The sequence below is a fragment of the Suricata suricatta genome, chromosome 5, assembly GCF_006229205.1.
Source record: "Suricata suricatta isolate VVHF042 chromosome 5, meerkat_22Aug2017_6uvM2_HiC, whole genome shotgun sequence".
NCBI lineage: Eukaryota > Metazoa > Chordata > Mammalia > Carnivora > Herpestidae > Suricata > Suricata suricatta.
This window is the reverse complement of record NC_043704.1, coordinates 23,736,420-23,760,721: the sequence shown is the minus strand read 5'-3', so window position 1 is coordinate 23,760,721 and position 24,302 is coordinate 23,736,420. Positions and strand designations below refer to the sequence as shown.

The window sequence follows — 24,302 nt, the reverse complement described above, 5'->3', positions numbered from 1 at the left end:
AAATGTTTCTTTATTTTTAAGTATCGATTGATTAATTTATTTTGGAGAGAGAGAGCACAAACAGGGGAGGGGCAGAGAGAGAGAGAGAGAGAGATTGAGAGAGAGAGAGATTGAGAGAGAGAGAGAGAGAGAGAGTGAGAGAGAGAGAGAGAGAGAGAGAGAGAGAGAGAATTAAAAGCAGGCTCCAGGTTCTGAGCTGTCAGCACAGAATCCAACGCGAGGCTTGAATCCACATCAGACACTTTAACTGACTGAGCCACCCATGACCTCCTAACTTTAGAAATGTTTCTAAAACATTTACTTATCCAAAATTTCTTATGCATTTACATTATATTCATAAGCTCCTTTCTTTTTCTTCCACACGACTGTCTTTGGACATATACTTACAGAATTTTGCTTTATAGAGCATAGCTTCACTTTTCTCTGCTTTTTCTGTGAGGTAGAGGGACATAATATTTGATGTATAATTTTCAATCTGTTTTTAAACACCTATGTTTATATCAGATTACTGTGCTCTTTTTTTTAAAATAAGGCTTCATGTTCTTCCAATTCACTTACTAGTTCCTCTTTATTTAAATCCAGTCTTATTTTACCAGAATTAAAGTCAGAGAAGGGTGCCTCGGTGGCTCAGTCGGTTAAGTGTCTGACTTTAGCTCAGGTCATGATCTCAAGGTTCATGTGTTCGAGCCCCGTATTGGGCTCTGTGCTAACAGCTCAGAGCCAGGAGCCTGCTTCAGATTCTGTGTCTCCCTCTCTCTCTGCCTCTCCTCTACTCATGCTGCCCCTCTCTCTCTCTCTCTCTCTCTCTCTCTCTCTCTCTCTCTCTCTCTCTCTCTCTCTCAAAAATAAATAACATTAAAAGAAACAGTTAAAAAAAGAATTAAAGTCAGAGAAGCAACCTTTTCCATTGTTTCTCAGTCTTTTACAAGATAACACAATCACCAAGGCAGACATTTTAGAAGTTTTTGCTTTTATACTTTGACCAAACTATGGCTTTAGGTATATGCACAATATCAAAAAGTTCATCAACATTGTGTATATACTGGCAGCCCTTTTAAAGAAAGGATGAGGGAAAATAGTTTTTATGAATTTCCAGTGATTCATATCCAGTACCGTAGCCTCACATCAGCAACTTCAGTGTTGGCATTATTACCTTTTTGTTTATGAGGAAACTAAGGGCCATTACATTTAATTTTTGAGGGTCATCCAGCAACTCCTACAACAAATTGCTAAAGATGGTTTCTGTCCTTCTCCTAAATTAGGGCACCAATTCTTTGCTTTTACACACAGTCCACGTTTCTAAGCCAAACCTCAGTGTTAGACCTATTATCCTCATTTAACTAAAATATTGATAGGTGTCAGTGGATACACAATGATGCAATAGAAGGGGTATGGTTATCAGGGAGGGATACCAAAATCACAATGACTAACTTTTACTAAGTGCTTAGTGTATATCAGGTTCTGTTTTGTGGTACACATTACTTGACACTTACAGCAACCTTAGCAGTGGGTATTATTCTAATCCCCATTTTAGAAAGAAAGATACTGATGGTTGAAAAGGCAAGATATGTCCAAGATTGCAGCTGAGAAAAGTAGCAAAGCCAGACTTTGGATTCATAGATTCCGATGATCTATGTCCACACTCTTCATCCAACTCTATATTGGTTCTAGTAGAGGTGAAAAGAAGGAGTAAAGACAGAAACATGTGTTTGTAACAATTGTTCTCTTCCTTCACTGATGGGTGGAATTCATTAATTATTGAGATGGAGGATGCCAAAAAGTAGTTTACACAAATATGCTAACAAAGATGGAAGCTTTCTGTATGGAATTCAAGACCGACAAGCCTCATTAGAAACATTGGACTGTGTTCAGTAGCCTTCTACAATATGATCCTCTGTTTTCAGAGACCCAGTGAGGTTAGATAATTCAGGATATTGAAAGACAGACTGAAAGGTCTAAACTCCATGTTTTAAAGAGGAAGAAGCTTCCGAATACCCTGCTTATGGAAGTGACGTGATTAGAGTGGTGCTTTAGAAAGATTGATTTTGCATTTACTCACCATATGGATTGAAATTTGGTGGGATGTCCAATAAGAAAGGAAGCCAAGAGCCACTAATAGCATTGCAGGTAGAGGTAGATAGGACTTGGGCTTAACAGGGGAAACAGGAAGGAGGAGATGAACACAAAGATTATGATGTGGGAATGATGGAAATAACAGTGACTTATTGTGATGGTATATAAGAGATAGACTCAAAGAAGACAACTGACAGAGTGAAGAATTTGAGATATTAGTTCTACGCATATTAGACTCTATTCACTTGAATATATTCTGTACTTTTGTATATTATTTTTAATTACTGAAATGTTTAATTCATCATATATCTTGGGGACTGAGTATATTCCAGTGCATTTACTCACTCAGTAAATATATATGCATATATATTCATAATTCATATATATGTGAATATGTATGAGATAATTTGGTAGTCAGTAAGTAGTTGGACATAGAAAATCAGAATATAAAAGAAAAAATTCAGTAAGATACTAGTCATTAGCATGTTTTTCATTTAGTCAGGTAACAAAAAGAAGAGACCAAGAAAAAATAAATATAAATGAAAAACCAGGGTAAGAGTCAACAGGTCTGAAAATAGACTATTCGGCTAGAAAAAGATACCCACCACTCAAGTTTTGGTAGTGGTACCTTTATGCTAAGAAAAAAAAAGGCCTCTATTTATCTGTAGGTGTAACACATCAAGTGCACAGCTCAGCTGATGGTGCATATTTATGTGGTCAGAGTAAGAACCAAGAAGCTTGTCCATTCCAATGTGTGGTCAAGGGTGGAGCCCAAGATCTATCACATCTTTCCCTCCCCACTTCAGTACTTCTTTTTTTTTTAATTTTTTAAAGTTTATTTATTGGGGGGGAGGCGGAGAGAGAGAGAGAGAGAGAGAGAGAGAGAGAGAGAGAGAGAGAGAGAGAGAATCCCAAGCAGGCTCAGCACTGTCAGTGCAGAGCCCGATATGGGGTTCGAACTCACAAATCATGAGATCATGACCTGAGCTGAAATCAAGAATCAGACAATTAAACAACTGAACCACCCAGGCACCCCAGTATATTTCTTTTTTAAATGTATCCTTAAACTGAAGATTATAAATGCCATTATGTCCAATTTAGGCCCCATTGACATTATAAAGAGTCATAGGCATGGGGTGAAGAATTGGCAGTATTATAAACAGTCAAGGGATTGGTGTGTGTGTCCATGTGTGTGCATGCGTGCGGGCGTGTGTGTGTGTGTGTGTGTGTTTCTTTTCTGCAAACTTTAGGTCAGATGAAAATAACCTACAGTTATAATCTAGGAATTAAAAAACATGCAACTATGATAATGTATCACATCATTTATGTATGGTGACTTTTCATAGATCATTTAGATGATATACAATTTTTATTTCCAGATAAGTTTTTAGTAGCAGTATGACTTTGAGAGGCATTGATATTCTACACATTTATTTTCAATCCTTAGATTTATTTCATAATGCTCTTCAAATAGGATCTCCAAATAATTTACAGTTACTAATTAGAGCTGAAATGTACATTGTTGCATTTCTCTGCAATATTGACATCCAAAAGGCCAAAAACCTGACCTCCTGGCTCTTGCCCAATACCATTTGTAAGTCATATTTTGATGTGATCTACAGTGCTCTCCTTCAGCTTCAGCAAATAAGGGACACTGACTTTTGACAGCCATTAGAGATTTTTATATGAATGTTTGATTGTATCAGAATAGGAATTTGCATTTGCTGTGTTATTATCAGTCATGTTTTTGTTTTTATAAAATTATATCCAGAGATAAAATAACATTTAATTATATATTTTTATAATGTACATATATATTTTTAAGGAAATCATATGTAAATTTCAAAGTTTATGATTGTTTCAAATGTGATAAAAAGATATGGGCTCCTGGCTGGCTCAGTCAGTACAGCATGTGATTCTTGACCTTGGGATCTTGGGTTTGAGCCCCACTTGGGTATATAGATTACTTTTTTTAAAAAGGGGGAAAAAAAGAAAGATAAATTGGGAGACATAGACAGAGAGCCCTTCAATGTTTAATGTGCCTCTAGTTCATGTTTCTGCAGTAGAAGTTTCATTAATTTCCTCAATTAGACTTTTTTCTCCCTTATTTTCTCCTCTTGCCTCTTAAGCATTTTTGATAATTGTTTATAAAATTTTGTTGCTGGTAAATAAAATATTTCCTTCAGGATACTTTATACTTCAGGATATAATGTGAATAATGGATTGATACAAAAACACGCACAAGAAAGATTTTATGGCTTTTCTAAAAAAAATATAGGGATTACAACTTAAATATTTCAAATAAAGTTTACTTTAGTTAATTAATACGTAAATGAAACTAAAACACAGTTTGCAATATAATTTATTTCATAATGACATGTACTCTAAACTTAATACTTTCCCAGAATTTTTAATATAATTTTAATGAACAAGAAAATAAATCTCATATTTTCACAAAATATAATTGTTTATACTAATAATTCAAGAGTCTATTTCTATTTATTTATTTATTTATTTATTGAGAGACAGAGAGAAACAGAGTGTGAACAGAGGAGGGGCAGAGAGAGAAGGAGACACAGAATAGGAATCAGGCTTTAGGCTCTGAGCTGTCAGCACAGAGTCCAATGAGGGTCTCACACCCATGAATGTGAGATCATGACCTGAGCCAAAGTTGGATGCTCAATCATCTGAGCCACCCAGGTGCCCCTGCTTCTTCTTATATTTTTAATTTCTCTCTCCCTTCCTCCCTCTCTCTCTCTCTCTCTCACGCCCGTACACACACACACACACACACACACACACACACACACACAGGAGCTTGTTTTCCATGAATGCAAATAAAATCCTAATATTATATAGAAAAGGCAGAAGTAACATTACTGCCCCAATCAATGAAATTTGATATTGAATATTTTTTCTTAATTTCCTGTAGTTATCGAGATTGACTAACATGTGCTTTCTTGCAATTTGAAGGCATCATTCAGCAATTTACTCAAGCTCTGTAATTCAACCATATTAAGCAAGACAGGGAGAAATTTTCTTTTATTCCTAATTTTCAAAATCCCATAAGTTTAGATAATGGCCATATGTATTACCTGGCTTACATTTCCTTTGTGCCTACTCATTCATAGATGTGCCATCCAGTCCCTATGGAGTGAAGATTATAGAGCTGTCACAGACCACAGCCAAGGTTTCTTTCAACAAGCCGGACTCCCATGGAGGTGTGCCCATTCATCACTATCAAGTGGATGTCAAAGAAGTGGCATCAGAAACCTGGAAAATAGTACGCTCCCATGGAGTTCAAAGTGAGTCAGTGATTTCAAATTGTGCTGGTTAATTCAAGCTGACCTTCAATGTGCTTGCGTGATTGGGTTTTTATTTTTCTTCAGTGTCCTTTTTTTTTTTTCTTCTAGTAGACTTTGGCAGACATTTTCACTGCCCTATTCTTCTTGAGAATAACTTTAATAAAGGGTGGGAAACTTGCTGTCTTTAATGAAGATGGAAGAGTTTCACAAAATCTCCAAAGTTCAGTATTAGGGGAGAAAATTTAGTATTGAGAATTTTGGTTGTGGAAAAACTACTGCTGATATGTCAGATTGGAGGGCCGTACATTCTAAAATATGTGCTTGTTTTTTATTTATTAATAAGATCGCTTCCAATAGTAGGTATAAAATTCATACTATAAAATGTAGATATATTAAACATGCATTTATGAAACAATCTGTATAAATTCATCTGCCTGCTAAAATATATTTCAAAATTGTGTTTTGAAAACTCAAGCTTTTACTACTAATTTTGGCAGGTGGAGTAATAGAATATACTAATTCTGATAAGCTAAAACAATTTACAACACTTCTGTTCACTTATACAGAATTTCATCATGTTGTGAAACTGTGATTTGGTTTCCCATTAAAAGAAGAAACTAAAGTAGGAAATCATAATAAATTGTGAGAGATGGAATCTATTGATAGGGATCTAGAACTACAAAAGGATAGTAAGGAAAATGGTCAGGAAATTATAGTGTCCCTCCCCTGCTGGCCCTGGCCTGATCCTACTATGTATGGTGTAAGGGTCTGTAAAAAGCATGAGCTGTCCTATGTAGAAAAGCGTGAGCCCTCCTATGAAGGATTGTCGTAGTGGACCACAGAGACAGAACAGATAAAATCATCCTAGTGTCACCTGCATTGGCACCTGCTTGTTCATTTTTCCTGAGAATACTTGGTGTTTGACAGAAGTGCCAGAAATATTAATCTGCCTTCAGTCATTTACCACATACTTCAAATAATGTCCCCCAAACATGTCAGCTCCTATAATTTCCTCTAATAAGAGGATCTGGGTAGGTAATGTTCTTTGTGCAAATGCTATGTAGTTCAGGAGAGAAGATAGTGCCCCCAAAAGAATGAGGCTGTGAGTTCTAGAATTCCAGTGGAAGCAACCATTACCCTAGATGCAAGAATAGTATTTTTAAGAGAGAGTGAAAAGGGAGATACAGAAAGAGAAATTGTGCACAACCCTGAAGACAAGTAAGGTTAAAGCTGAATGTTAGAGAAATTAAACTTGGCAGAAGGGCACTGCCACACCTCTCCCCCCCCCACCCTAGGGAAGAAGGTTAATAGATTCTCCCAAGACTTCTTACAGAGTTGCAACACCATGAAGAATTTATAATGGCTTTGATCTGACAGACTCATTCAAGTTCAAAGACCTGATTTTGTTACTCCATGTATCCCTCTCTCAAAAGCAGATTTCCATGTTTATAAAACTGATATATAATTTGTTAATTTTCAACCAGAAATCACTGTCCCAGAAATTAGACATTCAGAGTATATATAATAGGCATATTCTTTACCTGTAAGTGTTTCATGTAGAAAGAAAACATGTGTCAGACAGAAAACTCTTTGGTGAGTTTCCAGTGTCAGTCAGGGACAGTACATGAATGACAGTCAATACCCTGGGCCTTGAATAGCTTAAAGCTTGCCAGTGAGATAAGAATATCCAAAGTTCTGGTTTCTCTTCTTTTTATGAGAACACTGATCCTGTCAGAGGACTCCACCCCCATGACCTCACTAAGCTTAGGGTTTCAACATTTGAATGGTGAGGGATGGAGGGTGCAATTCAGTTTATAGCTCCTAAATATTCATTCTATTTTAGTCACTCTGTTAAGAACTTAAAATAAATTAAGTCAATAGATTTTTGACTACAAAATGAAGAATTTGGTAGTATGAATATGCTCTGTTTTAGAAAAGATAAAGCTGAGAGCATTCCATATAAAGAGAAGACTGGGACTATAAAATTTTGCTTCTTATCTATGAGGTCATGTGGATAAATAATAATGAAACTGAAATTCAAGCCGTGACAGGATATCGGATTCCAAAGCTGGTACTGTTGACTGTTATACCCGTTTTATTCTTTATTTAGTTAAAAACCATGAAAGTGGAGTGATTTGGTGGCTCAGTCAGTTGAGAATCTGACTCTTGATCTTTGCTTAGGTTATGATCCCAGGGTCATGGGATTGAGTCCTTCATCCGGATTTGAACTGAGCATGGAGCCTCCTTGAGATTCTCTCTCTCTCTCTCTCTCTCTCTCTCATTCGGTCTCCCACTTTCTCCCTCCTCTGCCCCTCCCCCACTCAGGTGCTTTCCTTCTTTCTATCTTCTCAAAAAGATAAGTTGTGAAAGTGGAACACAAATTACTTCCCTGTAAAGTATTGAGTATAGCCCATATATATAATTTTAAGTATATTTTAAAAAAATGTAATATTTATTTTTGAGAGAGAGACACACAGTGCAAGAGGGGGAGGGGCAGAGAGAGAAGGAGACAGAGAATCAGAAGTAGGCCCAGGCTCTGAGCTGTCAGCACAGAGCACGACCTGGGGCTCAAACCCACTAACAGTGAGATCATGAGCTGAGCTGAAGTCAGACACTTAACTGAATGAACCACTCAGGTGCCCCTATATCTATATATAAATGGTGTGTGTGTGTGTGTGTGTGTGTGTGTGTGTGTGTGTGTGTGATGCTTAATGTGCGTGCATGTGTCTGTTGCAATGTCTTAGATAGCTACTGGAAGGACTTATGTAGAGAACTGAGGGAGTAATTTGCCTGTTAAATATGAATTAGTTGACATATCACTGTCATTTAGAAATTTTTTCTTCGTAAATATTTTTCCTTTTTTTCTTAGGCTGGTTTTGTGATATCTACTTTAATTTGATGTCTTGAGGTTCATATTATATATGTCTTCATGTGGAGTTCTTTATTTGTTCTGTCTGAGGTTCATTATGGTCCTCAACCTAAAGATTGATGTCTTTCCTCCATTCTGGAAAATGTTATATCGTCACCTTCTTGAATATGAATATTGTCTCCTCCCTCATTCTCTCTGTTCCTTTATTCTGAAAATCCAAATTATATGCTAAACTTGTTATTTTAGAAGTTAGAATATCATATCTCTGTACCTATACTTTATTATGTTTTATTATTTAACCATGTTATTCTTCTGCTCTTCCTACGAGTTCACTAATTTGTTGTTCACTTATGTTTAAGCTACCATTGAACCTGTCTATTAGGATTTTAAGTTAACAGTCACATTTTTAAACTTTTTTTATGTTTTTATTTTATATTTGAGAGAGAGACAGAGCATGAGTGGAGAAGAGGCAGAGAGAGAGAGGGAGACACAGAATCCAAAGCAGGCTCCAGGCTCCAAGCTGCCAGCACAGAGTCTGACATGGGGTTCAAACTCATAGACTATGAGATCATGACCTGAGCCAAAGTCAGATGCCCAACCGACCGAGCCACCCAGGCGCTCCAAACAATCACATTTTAAATGTATATAAATTATATTAGGTCATTGTATTTTTCAGCAGTATCTTACTTGTGGTGGCTTGTTTTGTGAAATATTTTATGATTTTAAATTGTGATCTCATATTTTGCTCATCTTATTTATTGGAACCATGCAAGGCCTGGGGTTTGGGTGCATTCTTCCACAGAAATAATCCTTTGCTTTGGATAGTTGCTCTGTAACTTTACAAAGGTGGAAGCACCAGACACTTTAAATTAATTTCTTGATCTGAGAGTTCCTGCACTGAGAGCAGATTTGCAGTTACGAATTTTCAAAGAAGTGTTTATCCCGCCCCTTTGCTAAGTTAGCGATTTGGTTCAAAGCCAAGCGAAACAAAATTTTTTTAACCCACACTTTTACTTTCTTCCAAGAACTTTCACATTCTTGGTTGGCTCCATGCTGGGGCCTAAGCCTCAAACCTCCCTTTTTCTTTCCTCCCTCCCCTCTGAGGACATTGGCACCCAGTCTGGTATACTACAGATCTGTGCAACAGATCTCATAGTCTGAGGACAAGTTGATATTTTCCACAGGACCGCACTATCTTACAGAAAAACAGTGACATGGCTGCTCCTCTAGCTACAGTCTCCCTATCCACATCATTTTTCCTATTTCAGAGTTTGCCTTCCTTTTCTGTTGTCGAATATGTACACTTAAAAAGACTTTTGAAAACAGTATGCATTATTTTAAGCATACTGAAAAGACTTGTTCTCCTGAATGTATAGGTGACCATATTGTTGAAATTCTAACAACCTTTGGTAAAGCACATGCATAGGTTTGAATAGCCGAGATATGCTTCTTTTGTTCCTTTGTTTTATAGTTTGTGCTAATCATTGTAAAGTTTGAGAAATTTTTGTAAGCAGAATTATTCTCATTGCCTTTGAGGCATTTGTTAGAAGGTAGATTTAGATTTATCTGTGAAAAGACAGGTACTATGTCAAGAACATTTCAGTTGCTACTTTTTATACTCAAAGTAGTTTTTATTTCTTTTAATTTACATGGGTTTAGTTGATGTTCAGTTATTTTTCCTGGTTCATAAATATCTATAATTTATTACATACTACTTATGTATCTCATTCTACCTAAAAATAAATATCAGCTCTTGCTTGATTGTGGCAGCATGAGCAAGAAAATTTTAGCAAAAAAAAATTTCCTGTTAGTAGATTGTGATTCTAAATAACTCTTAATTAATTAATAAATTTCCTGTGAAATTCACCTATTTACTCTGCACCTGGTCCTAAGTTTAGGGAACAATTGCAACCTAGACCAATTACTATATTCCTCAAGACTGAGCTGAAGCTTACTGTTCATCCCAATCGCTGATGTGACCCCAAAACTAAATTTCAAAACATGAATTGTGAACAGATCTGGTATCAACAACCTGAACTATTTAAACTTCATATGGAAGTCATTTTGACATTTTATTTTGAGTGAAAAATGTGTATCACAGGTGTAGCAAGATTTTTTTTGATTGGGAGGGTTATATGTCATTTTCATTACCCTATCATTTAACACTTTGTAAGCATAGTCTATATACCTCATTGGGCACAAATGAAGAGAAGATAATAATCTTGCAAAACAGGTACTCATTTTTTGAGTATTCAAAACAAGAATGAAAAATTAACATTTCAAAATATCAAGCTCTTTTTATCAGAGCATAAAACAATTCTCTCACATAGCATAATCTATCTCTTTTTTAATTTGTGAAATATTTAGCCAGGTAGGATCACACATAAACATCCTTTCAATTTCAACCAAGATTATTATATGCTGTGCTTTATTTGGATCTAAGGTTGTAGTAGAATTTCTTTTTGTTCCTGAAAATAATAAGAGAGATAATTTTTATTTGAAAATAGTAGCATTTTGTAAATGGAGCATTCATTGGAAACTTACTCAAATTCTTGCCATTTTTACTAATCAAACGATGTAATAACTACAATTTAGAAATCAGTTCACAGTTGGACTTTACAGTTTTTTATTGCATAATTTCTCTAAATCTTCAATATTACTTTGCAGGATTCAATTGCAGTGTGTATATTTTAATCTATTGATGGTAATTTTAACCTTATAGCATTTAGTTTATAAACATTGTGATTAAGGTTATGTACATGCTTCATTATCACATATAAGGTTAAACTTATATCCAGATTTTAATTTTAGGAAAAGTTATATTTTCATTAAAACCTGAAGAAAAAAAAATCAATTTATATAGTAGAGAAATCCATTTTCAACTTTGTGAAGAAGTAGCATTCAATAAGGATTTCTTTTCCAAGATTGTTTGGAAAGATAGGTTTGGATTATAAATTCTATGCCTGTGCTGATAGGTTTGCAAACTGATTTTAAATACAGGAGCTTAGATTGGAATAGAGTGAAGATCAATAGGTCACATACTAAGAAAGATTTCCATGCACCTAAAGAGATGCTAATTTCCAGCCTTTGCCCCAAAAGGGGTGCCTAAATTATTGGGACCAGTAACTTTCCAGGAATAAAGACTCTTTCTGGCTTGAGTACTCCAAAACTGAAAGCTGAATATCATTTATATAGATTCAGGCTGAGGCTCTACATCAACAGTGAAAAGTTTATTTATTACATGTATAGAATCTCAATGTACCAACAACTCTGTTACATCATCTAGTCCCTCCATGGTTTCATTATTCACTAGGAATCACCTCTGTGCTCTGCAGTTCCTTGCCTCACCCCCTACCCTTCCACACTCACTCACTTTCTCTTAGCTCAGCAGGCTTGAGGTGGCCTACAAAGTGTTCTTTTACATGAATTGCATCCGAAAAGTATTTCACTTTTAAAACTGGGCATTAAGGCCCTAAGAAGTAAGATAGACTTGGGTACAATTTTTTTGGTAAGTTTTCCCTATTGCTTTGTATTAGAATTTCTTAATCAAATGTTAGCTTTTTTCAATTAATTATCCCACATTTCCTGTGTTTTCTCTCATTGTCTCTACTTTTATCTTTTACTCTACCCTAAGTTTTTCAACACACATCTTTCAATTTACCTATCAATTTTTATTTTATTTTATTTTTTCCTATCAATTTTTAGAATATTTAAATCTTTCATTCTCTGATTGTTTCTCATTTCATTTATGCAATATAGTCCCTTCTCTCTGATAATTATAATATTTCACATCCAGCGTTGTTGTTGCTACCTGATTTGGTTTACTTTTCCTAAACTTATTTTGTTGTTGTTGTTGTTATTTGTTTTGTTCTCTGTCATTCATTTTGGAAACTTTCCCCAAGAATTTGGTGATCCTTGCCTGGATATGTGTATTAAAAATGAGAAGAAAACACCCCTAATCTCTGTAAAGACAGAGGTTTTCAAGCCTTGAGATCAGATGGGTTTCTAACTTCCTCATCAACAAAGATATCAGAAATGGTAACTATTTTTGGATCTTTTGGTGGGGAGCTCTTAGGTATTTCTAGCATACTGGAATATCAGGACACTGTGGAAAGGCAGCTAGTGTCAGATGGTGTCCAACGGTTCCCACAAAAATTTGTCTGGAACATCAGCTCCATGCTCTTCCATGTTTAGAATTCCAGAGTACAAAAATTTTGAGGGCCCACTTACCTAGATAATAGATCTTTCTTTTTCTGTTAAGGTGAGAGAGAGGAACTCATCTTCCCTTTAATCTGGGAAGACGCACGAGAGTACAATTATTTAATGTTCGATGAGCATCCAGCTGTGTGCTCTCATTTCATTGGCCTTAAATTCCTGAGACTTTCCTGAGTTCTGTAGATCTGTTTGTGTAAGTGTACCTCCACCGACTGTCTTATCTCTGTATACAAATATTTATAATTTTTGTTGTAATAATATATTTTTCAGTTTTTAAAACAGTATGAAATTAATTTGTTAATACATTGATGGCATAGCAGTGGAAATTACACTTTTAGGAAAACTGAGCATATCATTGTTTCTTACTGAGTAATGATAAATGCCTACAATCAGCTAAACTTCTTGCTTTGCTGTGTGGCTTATAGTAAAAAAGAAAATTCACGTTTTTCTTGGAAACTGTCTAGGTTCATATCCATATTCAGTAGAAATTTTAAATATAAATTTAAGCTTCAAAATTTGGCAGTTTTCCCAATAACACCCAGAATAACAAATAACATTGCATACGATTGGATGTATTGTGTAATATACAATATACAGTTACATATGTTGTGTAATATGCAACCACAAGGAGAGCCATTTACATCGACTACGATATAAATGATACCCATTGAAATTATTCCATAAGGCAGGTCTGCCTACTGGTAGATATTTTTTCATTGTGTAATAGAACCTGTTAGAATCCAAAAGATAATTTTGATACAACCAGTTCTTTATTGGAAAACATGTTCTTTGATATTCACCTCAAATTTCTGTTCAAAACCCACTTATTATACAATAGATTTCAGATTATTCAACAGTTACTGGATTCTTCAGTGATAATTGAAGAACTTATTATAATTACGCAGTGCTATGTCTATAAACAGAAAGATTAATAAATAATGCAATAGGGCAGATTTTTTCTATCAAATTATTAATTCATTTTTGTAGTGAATATATACAGGATTGGGCTACTTTAGTTCTGCATTGTGACTCAAAAATAAAGTAACATATTGTCAGTGGAAATATTTTTTTAAAGTTATTGCCTATACAGGGGCACCTGGATGGCTCAGTCAGTTGTGTCCGACTTCGGCCCAGGTCATGATCTCAGGGTTCTTGGGTTTGATTCCCACATCTGGCTCTGTGCTGACAGCTCAGAGCCTGGAGTCTGCTTCAGATTCTGTGTCTCCCTCTCTCTCTGCCCTTCCCCTGCTCATGCTCTGTCTCTCTGTCTCTCAAAAATAAAAGCATTAAAACAAATTTTTAAAAAGTTATTGCCTATCCAACTTTTTCTATGACCATTATTGAATATAAAACCTTTTTACTGTTGTTCATATTTAAAAAGAAGGCCAGTGATTATTTAAAATACAGGATGAAAATAATGAGAATTAACATCATACCTCAACTAAGGTTAGAGTAAGCCCAAACAGATATTTCTTTAAATATGTTTTACCATACTACCATGTGACCAAATGTGTGACTTTCCTAACTCCGTCAGGAGTTTAATGTGTTGTGTTATGATGACACTAAAAATAATGAAAGAAATCATTGATATGTCTTTGTTACTTAAAAACTTATCTTTAAAACTATTTTGGTGTTCTTTTGGAAATGCATCTCAGATGTCCCTGCATGACATACAACATGATCATATTTTTAGGTCTTTCTGTCTTCTGTCTCCCCTCTCTAGCAACCAAACACACAAAGATCCTTTTCAAATTTTTATTTTATCTTATCACTGTGTGTGTTTTTGTCTGTGTTCTTAAAATACATATTATCACCGGGGCGCCTGGGTGGCTCAGTCGGTTAAGTAACTGACTTCAGCTCAGGTCATGATCTTGTGGTTCTAAGTTCAACCCTCACACACACATACCCCCGCACGCCCCCCACCCCCTCTCCACCTCCAGTCAGTCAGGCTGTGTGCTGACACCTCACCTTGGAATCTGGAGCATGCTTCCAGATTCTTTTATCTTCTCTTTCTACCCCTCCCCTGCTCCTGCTCCTGAGAGCATGCACTCTCTCTCTCTCTCAAAATAAATAAATATTAAAATTTTTGAATAAAAATAAATAAAAATACCTATTTTTACAAATTTTCTTTGTTTTCTGACATATGAGCAGGCATCTTTTATAAATAATGAGTGAAAAGTTTATGTGGTTCAATGACATGAACATGATAGTAACTTCATGCTCACAATGCTGTAATATACTAATTCTCAGCCAACTTCTTTGGCTATTAATTGTGATGAAATGGGTCTAAAAGAGCTTTGGGGTTTGTTTTTTTCTTTTTAAGTAATCTATGAGACATAACTCTTTTCTATTATAGTAGGAATGGTTTTTCTATAGGAGGATGTGCAGGTTTCCAATAGTTAAATGTTAAGTTACATTCAAGATTTTTATTCTGATGTTTCTTTAATCCATGTTATTTACAGTTGCCTGGGTGAAACTGAATTTCCATATATCATGCTATTCAATTTTACTATTTTACAAACAATTTAAAATAATCATTGTTTAGAATTAGCTCTAAACTGCTACAGATTTTAAAATCTTAGTAAATTCTGATGCTTTTAAAAAATTCTCTACAAGGAATATTTTCTATAATTACACTATTTTCCACATAAACCTGCCTGAAGAAAAATGGTTATCATTTTAATGACTGTATTTCACATGGTAAAAGAGAAATGGACTATAAAAATCATCTGTCAATATTAAATACAAGTGCTGTAAAACCTTGTGAATTACAAAGATGGGGGATAAAGGTAATCCACATTAATTCTGTATTTTCAGTGAAAGGAAATTTCTTCTAATTTGAATGTAATGGAAAGAATTCTACATGTTAAAAATAAAAACAAGAATATTTTGGGGTGCCTGGGTGGCTTAGTTATACGTCCGACTTCAGCTCAGGTCATGATCTCATGGTTCTTGGGTTTGAATCCCACGTTGGGCTTTGTGCTGACAGCTAGCTCAGAACCTGGAGCCTGTTTTGTAGTTTGTGTGTGTCTCTCTCTCTGACCCTCCCCTGCTCATGCTGTCTCTCTCTCTCAAAAATAAAGAAAAAAACATTAAAATATTAAAAAAACAGGAATATCTTGGACTATTTTCATTGCATACATTAAAAAAATAAACCCAACCTAAATTAGAAATTTATATAAAATCGCAGGCTTAATGAATTTAAACTATGTAGATCAAAATATCCAGGGAACAAGGCCAATTTGGAAACTGAGTGAATAACACCCTTAAGTAAAATTATTTGTGTGCTGGAAACTTCCCCACATATCTCAATATGAGGACTCAAATTCATTCATAATTCTGTACTTTGTGTCTGCTATAATAATAAAAGAACTTCTATACAAATAATTTTTAAATTTTTAAGAAAATTAATGCTTTCTTTACATGTTTCATTTTATTTTATCTTATTTTAATTGAGTTTTTTCATGTTTTTTTAATTGCTGAGAGATTGAGAAAGAGACAACATGATTTGCGAAGGGACAGAGAGAGAGAGAGAGAGCACAGATGTGCCTGATGTGGGGCTCAAACTGACAAACCATGACCATGAGATCATGACCTGAGCCAAGGTCAGATGCTCAACCAACCAAGCCACACGGGTGTCCCTATGTGTATAATTTTATAAATCAGAGAAATAAATGATATGAAAAATGAAATTAATTTATGTGTGAAAGATTTTTGTGAGTAGTAAGAAAAGAAATAAATATTTCTTGAGTGTTTTATAGGAATTTAATGCACAGGAGGATAGAAGTATTCTTAGTAATGGCTATGAAACTTAAAAAAATAGAGTCCATTTAACTGCTCAAACATACACTTTTAGGACACTTTAATATTCAGTGTAAATATGATTTGTCCTAGAATATAGCCCATAACTTTTTCTTATTTCTAGTGAAGAATATCTGTGAGCTGACCATCATGATTATTTTAATAGTGAATGTAACTGATAAGTAAATTTAGAAAACTTGTTTTTAAATTGTTTACCCCTACAATTTTTGAAATCATGCCAACATATTCCATTTTAGTAAACATTATTTGATGTTTTATTGTTATTATGAGCACTATTTTCTGTATTATAATATATAAATATTCTCAGAGTTTAAGGAGGATATAAGAGCTTTTTCTTTGTATGGTAAGTGGCCCAAGATTCTATTACTAGGAAGGTTCTAAGGCCTTCTTCAGTAGTGCTATCCTGTAGGAAAGGATGAACACCATGGATTAGAATGATCAGAAATGGTTTCAGAGACGGACACTATCTGGTTCTCAACTCTTTTACATCATGGTGCAGCTCAGTCAGTTAAGCAACCAACTTGATTTTGGCTCAGGTCATGATCTTGAGGTTCATGGGAGCAAGCCTCATGTTGGGCTTCATGTTGACAGCACAGAGCCTGCTTGAGATTCTCTCTCTCCCTCTCTCTCTCTGCCCCTCATCCTCTCATGCTCTCTCTAAACAAACAAGCAAGCTAACAAATAATCACTATTGTGTAGAGTTGTGACTTCTAAAATAGAATTCTCATTTTCCAGGATATGTAAAAGATCAGCCATTGGGGTCCATAATATAAACTGGAAAATATTTCCATTTCTCTAATCAAATTATGTAAGTTATGATTCAGATAATCACATTTAAAAATGGTTGATAATAGTGTGTGTGTGTGTGTGTGTGTGTGTGTGTGTGTGTTTAGGTATGCACGTGCTTTATGTTTCCCTATCATTCATCTCAAAAACAGGTCCCTAAATAAACACATGGCACATCAAGGCCTGCCCACTCATTGGTCACACATGCATTCTCTGTTCCTCTGCCATTCTTGAGTTTATGTTACTCCTTCTAACTCTTTCTTATCCTTCCTTCAAGGTCCAATTTAATTTCAGCTTTTTTATAAAGATTTATTTAGTTTTGCCTTCTTTTGAAACTCTGTAGTAAATATTGCTTGCACTAGTATTTTCCAGCTTCTCACCTTATAATGTAAGTATTAAGACCTGAGTCACATTTCTCTACCTTGACTGCACATCTGAGAGCCTGGATTACATGTTGCATGGACCTTTGAATCTTCTACATCCCCTGAGATGAATAAATGGATTCCTTAATTAATGTTTGTTTATACACTATTGAAGTTATATAGTAGTTAACTATTTCCAAACTCTGTAAATTATTACTGTATCTAGGCTAAATTGAATGGAACCATCTAAGTAAGTTGGTCATTTTCCCCTTTCTTTGGAGCTTTCAAAGATTCCAAAAGCTTTTCTGAGTACTAATGTTGTGGAATTAGTTGTTTCATAAGACTTAATTCTATTCAATATTGTATATTTTAAAAACTTCTTTTCACTTATGAAGATTAAAAAAATCTATTATGGGATGTCTGGTGGCTCAGTCAGTTAAGCATCTGACTTCAGCTTAGGTCAGGGTCTCGGAGTTCATGAATTTGAACCCATATCAGGCTCTGCATTATGCGGAGGCTGCTTGGGATTGTCTCTCTCTCTCTCTCTCTCTCTCTCTCTCTCTCTCTCTCAAAATAAAATTTAAAAATCTATTATAACTTTTTTAAAAAATAATCTGCATTTAGACAGAGTTTTGAGGGAATGGAGACAGCAGCTTCTCTGTCTCTAAAAAAGCTGTCTTAATTATGTCTGCTTCTTTTCTTCACACTCAGACCAAAGAGAGAATCCAACAACAGTATGACATGTGCTCCTGCTACGGACTCACCTAACATTCAAGAGAGAAAGCCTCTTTAGGTGGTAGAACATGTCGCTGCACTTCCAGGAGTTCGACATGTCACTGGACAGTTAGGGTATTTTTCCTATCACTGAAATAGTACTGTGCACTATAAAGGTGCTTCAGTTTGGAGAAATTTGCTAAAAATCCTCATCCTCACAACTAGGTATAGTGACAGAGACACATGTACCAGGCACTTTGGATTTAGGGTTTGAGACATGTGATCTTCTGTCCAGAGCAACACTGTTTTATATCCCCATGTTTTGGTGAGGCCACTTACTTTATATTTTATATTTTTAATGTCTTAATAGTACTCAAGTACTAGTGACATTTTAATAACTAAAATACTCCAATCCATACATATGAGATGCATTTCCACTTATTAATATTTCCTTACATTTCTTTCAAAAACTTACAAAGATATTTTGTAGTTCTGCTGTGTAGGTCTTAAATTTATTTCATTAATTACTAACAATTTTATTATTTTTGATGCTATTCAAATGGAATTTTTAAAAATTTTCTTTCAGTTTTCTCATTGTTAATGCATAGAAATACAACTAATTTTGGGTGTTGACTTTGTATATTCACATCTTGTTGAATTCATTTTTAGTTCTAAAATATTTTATTGGCATTTTCTACATATATAATTAACATGATTGTGAACAGAGATAAATTTACTTCTTTCTTTCAAATTTAGATGTCTTTCCTTTTTCTCACCTAAGAACTCTGGCTAGTAATCCTAGTTAAGTAGAAGTGGTGAAAGCATGCATCCTTGCCTTGTTATTGTTTCTGGAAGAAAATATTTTCATCTTTCACCATTGAGTATAATTAACTCTTGATATTTAGTATATGGCCTTTATTTTGCCAAAACATTTACTTTTTATTCCTAGTATTATGAGTGCTTTTATCCTGAATAAGGTATTAAATTTTGTCAAATGCTTTTTCTTCATCAGTTAAGATGATGATGCATTTTCCCCTTTATCCTGTAATTGTAGAGTATTACATTGTTTATTTTTTGTATGTTGAAATATCCATGAATTTCAGGAATAAATTCTTTTTGTATGGTAGATGAATCTTCTAAAATGTTCCTGAATTTGGTTTGCTACTCTGTTATTGAAGATTTTTATTTTAATGTTCATAAAGGATACTGGTCTGTAGTTTTATTTATTGTTTATTTATTTATTTATTTATTTATTTATTTATTTTTGTGTTGTTTTGTCTGATTTTGGTATCAGGTTAATGCTGGTCTCATAGAATGAGTTAGAAAATGTTCCTCTTTTATTTAGGAATTTTTTTAGAATAATTGCTATTAGTTTTTATTTAAATGTTTGATGAAATTCATCAGAAGCTGTTGAGTCCAGGGCTTTTCTTTGTCAGGAGATTTTTGATTACTGAATCAATCTTCATACTAGTTAGAGGTCTTTTCAGATTTTCTCTTACTTTATTAATTAGTCTTAGTAGGTTTTGTGTAACTAGAAATTTGTCATTTTCATCTAGGTTATTCAGTTGGTCAGCATACAGTTGTTCATAGTAGTCTCTTATAATCCTTTTCATTTCTGTAAAATTGGTAATAATGTCTCTACTTAATCTCTGGTTTTAGTAATTTGAGTATCCTTTCTTTTGTCTTAGTCTATGTAGCTGAATTTTTTTATCTTGTTGATCTTTTTGAAGAATCAACTTTTGGTTTAATAGGAAAGGGGTTCTGATAGTGAGCTCTTTAAAAGAACAAAAAACAAGGCAAACAAAAAAAAAAAGGCAATTATCTGCTGTAAGAAGCCGCAGAGAAGCAGGGAGCAGGGCATTTCAAGCAGAAGGAACAGTATTAGAAAGTCACAGAGGGCTTCAGCTACTACAGCCACTTAAATAGTGCACTACTCTTGATAATATAATTCTTGTTGTTCTCTTGCTAACACTGTATTAGAGCTGCTTCTTGCTGAGCAGAGCTGTAATTCTACTGAATTTGTACATATTAGAGGATTTAAACTAATTACAATTGATTTGGAAGTTGCAAAAAAAATTATGCCTATTATTTTTCCATTCTCTATTTGATTTATATCAGCCTGATCTTTATTATTTCCTTAACTCTGCTAACTTTGAGTTTAGTCATTTCGTCTTTTTCTAGTTCTTTAAGTTGCAAAGTTAAGTTGTCAATTTGAGATCTTTCTTGTTTCTTATGTAAGCATTTAAAGCAATGAATCCCTCCCTACTCTTGCTTTGGCTGTGTCTTATTAGTTTTTCTCTATATGGTGTTTCTGCTTTCATTAATCTCTAAGAATTTTTAACTACCTCTGTGATTTCTCTTTGACTCATCAGTTGTTTGAGAATATAATGTTTATTTTGCAATAATGATTTCTTATATCATACTCTTGTGGTCAGAAAAGTCATTGTATATGATATTTATCATTTAAAGTCTTTTTAGACTTAAATAGATCTAACATATGATCTATTTTGGAAAATATCCTATGTACACTTAACAATAGTGCATTTGCTATTGTTTTTGATAGTATTCTGTATATGTCTGCTAAATCTAGTTTATTTTTGTTAAGTCCTGTTTTCCTTATCTTCTGTCTGATAGTTCTATCCATTATTGTGAGTAGAGTATTGAAGACTCCAATTATTATTGTTAAATACTATTCCCTTCATTTCTGTCTGTTTTTGCTCCACAGATGTTGATGGTATGTCAGTAGCATGTACACGTTTAAATTATTATATCATCTGGCTGTATTGAAACTTCTATTAATATACAATGTCCTTTTAGTCTCTTGTAACTTTTTTTTATTTAAAGTTTATTTTGTCTGATATTAGTATAGCCACCCAGGCTCTCTTATTATTTGCATGGATAATCCTCTCCATCCCTTTCACTTTCAAACTATTTCTGTCTTTGGATCTAAAGTAAATCTCTTGTAGACAATATATAGTTGGATATTATGATTCAAGTCAAACTTTCAATCTCTGTCTTTTGGTTGGAGAGTTTAATCCATTTATACGTAAAGTAGTTAACTACATGTAGGAACTTCCTTAATTTTCTATAAATGTTACAGCTTTTTGTCCTTTATTTTCCACATGACCATCTTCTTTTGTATTTAGTCATTTTTTTTGTGTGTGGTAAAATGTTTAAATTCCTGTCTCATTTATTTCTGTGTATATCCTATACCTATTTTCTTTGTGATTAGCATGAGGACCTTATTTAACATGCTAAAGTTACAACACTTTTAATTTGAATTTATATTAGCTTAACTTTGATAATATACAAAAATTCTGCTTTTTATATCTCCATCCCCATCCTTTTGGGTTGCTGGTATCAAAAAAATACATCTTTATGCATTATGTGCCAATAACATGAACCAATATTTCTTTCAAATGTGGCAATATCTTAAATTATGTAGAAAACAAAATTTGGAGTGGCAAACTAAAGTTACAATCATACTAGCTTTTAGAGTAGTATTTTTTTAAATATAAAGTCTTTTAAGTCATGAGGAAAACCACCAGTGCAGTTGCAAATTATTGTTCCAGTGGCACTAGCTTTTCTAGTTGTCTGTGTATTACCTTTATTGAGATCTTTATTTCCTCATGTGACTGGGAGCTCTTGTCTAGGTCTTTTTATTTTACCTTACAGGACTCCCTTCAGCATTTCTTGCATAGTGAATCTAGCAGTAATAGAGTAACTCAGCTTTTATTTATTCAGAATGTCTTAATTTGTCTCTCATTTTTGGCAAACAGTTTTGTAGGACAGTTTTCCCTTCTAGCACTTTGAATAAACCATCCCTCTGCCTTCTGGCCTCCAAGTTTCTGATGAGAAATCTGCTAATTATGTTACTGAAGATGTCTTATGTATATGAGTTACCTTCTCACTTGCTGCTTTCAAGACTGTCTTTTGGTCTTTGGCTTTTGAAAGTTGATTATGATGAGTCTTGGTGTGGGCCTCTTTGAGTTCATCTATTGGAAATTCATTAAACTTCGTTGATGTATACCTACATTACTGAATATTTCAGGTATTACTTATTTAATATTCTCTTTGTTCATTTCTCACACTCTTCTTTTTGGAACTCCCGCAGAATGACTGTGGCCCACTAGTCTTTTAGGCTCTCTGTTCATTTTTCTAGAATCTTTTTTTTTCTTTCTGTTCATTAGATTCTAGAATTTTCATTGTCCCATCTTCAAGTTCACTAGTTCTTTTTTCTGGTCACTTTTTTTCTGATCTACCTGTGAAACCCTCTAATGAATTTTTCTTTAAGATAGTGTACTTTTTAAGCTTAACAATTTAATTTTTGGTTTCTTTTTGAAATTTGCTCTCTTTATTTTGGTCATACATTGTGGATTTTTTTGGGGGGGTTGTTTGCTTTCTTTACCCTTTAGTTCTTCCTTTTGTTCTTTGAGCAACTTTAAGATGGTTGTTTCAAAAGTCTTTTTCTAGTATATCTACTGTGAAATATTTTTCAGGGAAAGTTTCTGTTGATTAAATTCTTTCTTAAATGGGCCATAATTTTTTGTTTTGTTGCATGCCTTGTGCTTTCAATGCTAGAAACTGGACATTTGAATATAATAATATGACAATTCTGGAAATTAGGTCTCCTTCTGCAGTGTTAATTCTTTTTTTTCTTAAGTGTAGTTATTTATTTTGAGAGAGAGAGAGACAGAGAGAGAGAGAGACAGAGAGAGAGACACAGAGAGAGAGAGAGAGAGAATCCCAAGCAGGCTCCATGCTGTCAATGCAGAGCTGAATGCAGGACTCAATCCCATGATCCATGAGATCAGGACCTGAGCCAAAACCAAGAATCAGGGACTTAACCAGCTGAGCCAACCAGTTGCCACCTCCACAGTGTTAACTCTTATTCCTTATTATTCCTTATTGCTTTTTAAAACTGTTATTGTAGGTTATGTCTGTGAAAGGATCAAACTGACATTTCAACTTAAGGTCTTCTTAGGGCACTGGTTCCTTAAATCCCCAGGAAGTCCCTTCTGCCAGAGGAGGAGACACATGCAACAATAAGGGGAGGTGCAGCAATGTCTGTGACCTTTCTTGTTTGCACCTTTGTGATGAAAAGCCACAATCAAAATCAAAGCAAGATCCCTGACATTTGAAGGAGGGGTCCTTTCAACACACCTGACTCCCACATGCTGTGTGCAAGCTGCCCTAGGAACATGTGCTCAACTGCCTGCTACTTGGCTGGGCAGGGATGTGTAGCTACCGCTGTGGTACAGCTGAAATTGACCAAATTTACCACAATTTACTATCCATATCTTCCCCTACAAGTTGCAAGCCTTTAGTAGTGTCTAAGATTTGAAACTATTTATATCAGACAGATCTGCCCTTTCCATTTATAAGTCTTCACATTCATTGAAATTTTAAAGGGATTCATTTTTTCAGCTTTAAAATTCAGGATTCAGATGATTTTTTTTTAATTTTCATGAGGGATTCCAGTGGAATTGTTCAGATGAGCATCTTCAGTTTAGATGAAATATAGATGAAGACATGGATTGTGTACATGGATATATATATATATATATATATATATATATATATATATATATATATATATAGCAATGGAATTATCTGTCTTATAACTTTAATTTTCCAAAAAGCATTTTTAAAGGCACTAAGTAAAATAATTTGATACTCTTAAAAATAGCTGTATAGAAACTAAGTATATTTTCCTTAAATACTCAAAATATTTACAGATACTTTTTTTGTCACAAGTAGTATAGGGATATGATAGCAGTAAAATATTAATGATAAGCATTCCTTGAAACACTAAAAGTTTGATGGAAAATGAAATGCATTTATATTAAACAAGATAAAGGAACACACATGAAACAGAATATCTGGATAAAGTAGAATGTTTCATTGTTTTGAAATTCATTGAAAAATAACTAACAATTGATTAAAACTAATGGAGATAACTCGGTTAGCTAAAGAAAAGCATGGTTTCTCTAGGTGAAGTTTTAGCTACTATTAGGAATTTTAAAAAGTAGTCTATAACTTCCTTGAAAAGAGAGGAGGCAACTCTTAAACACGAAACTGGGAGAAAAACAGCTCAAGTTGCACTTGGTTCTGAATCTTACTCACATTCTAAGGGAATCTCTAAGCTGTCTGTAT

General features: G+C 34.3%; 1 protein-coding gene across 2 annotated transcripts in view; it reads left to right on the top strand.

The window, feature by feature from the left end:
- Nucleotides 1-24,302, top strand: part of NCAM2 (neural cell adhesion molecule 2) — a 500,345-nt gene that overhangs the window by 406,809 nt on the left and 69,234 nt on the right. For both annotated transcript variants that reach the window (XM_029939114.1, XM_029939115.1), the window contains exon 12: nucleotides 5,205-5,378. In XM_029939114.1, the coding sequence (XP_029794974.1) occupies nucleotides 5,205-5,378 (174 nt within the window). The remainder of the gene's footprint in view (nucleotides 1-5,204; nucleotides 5,379-24,302) is intronic.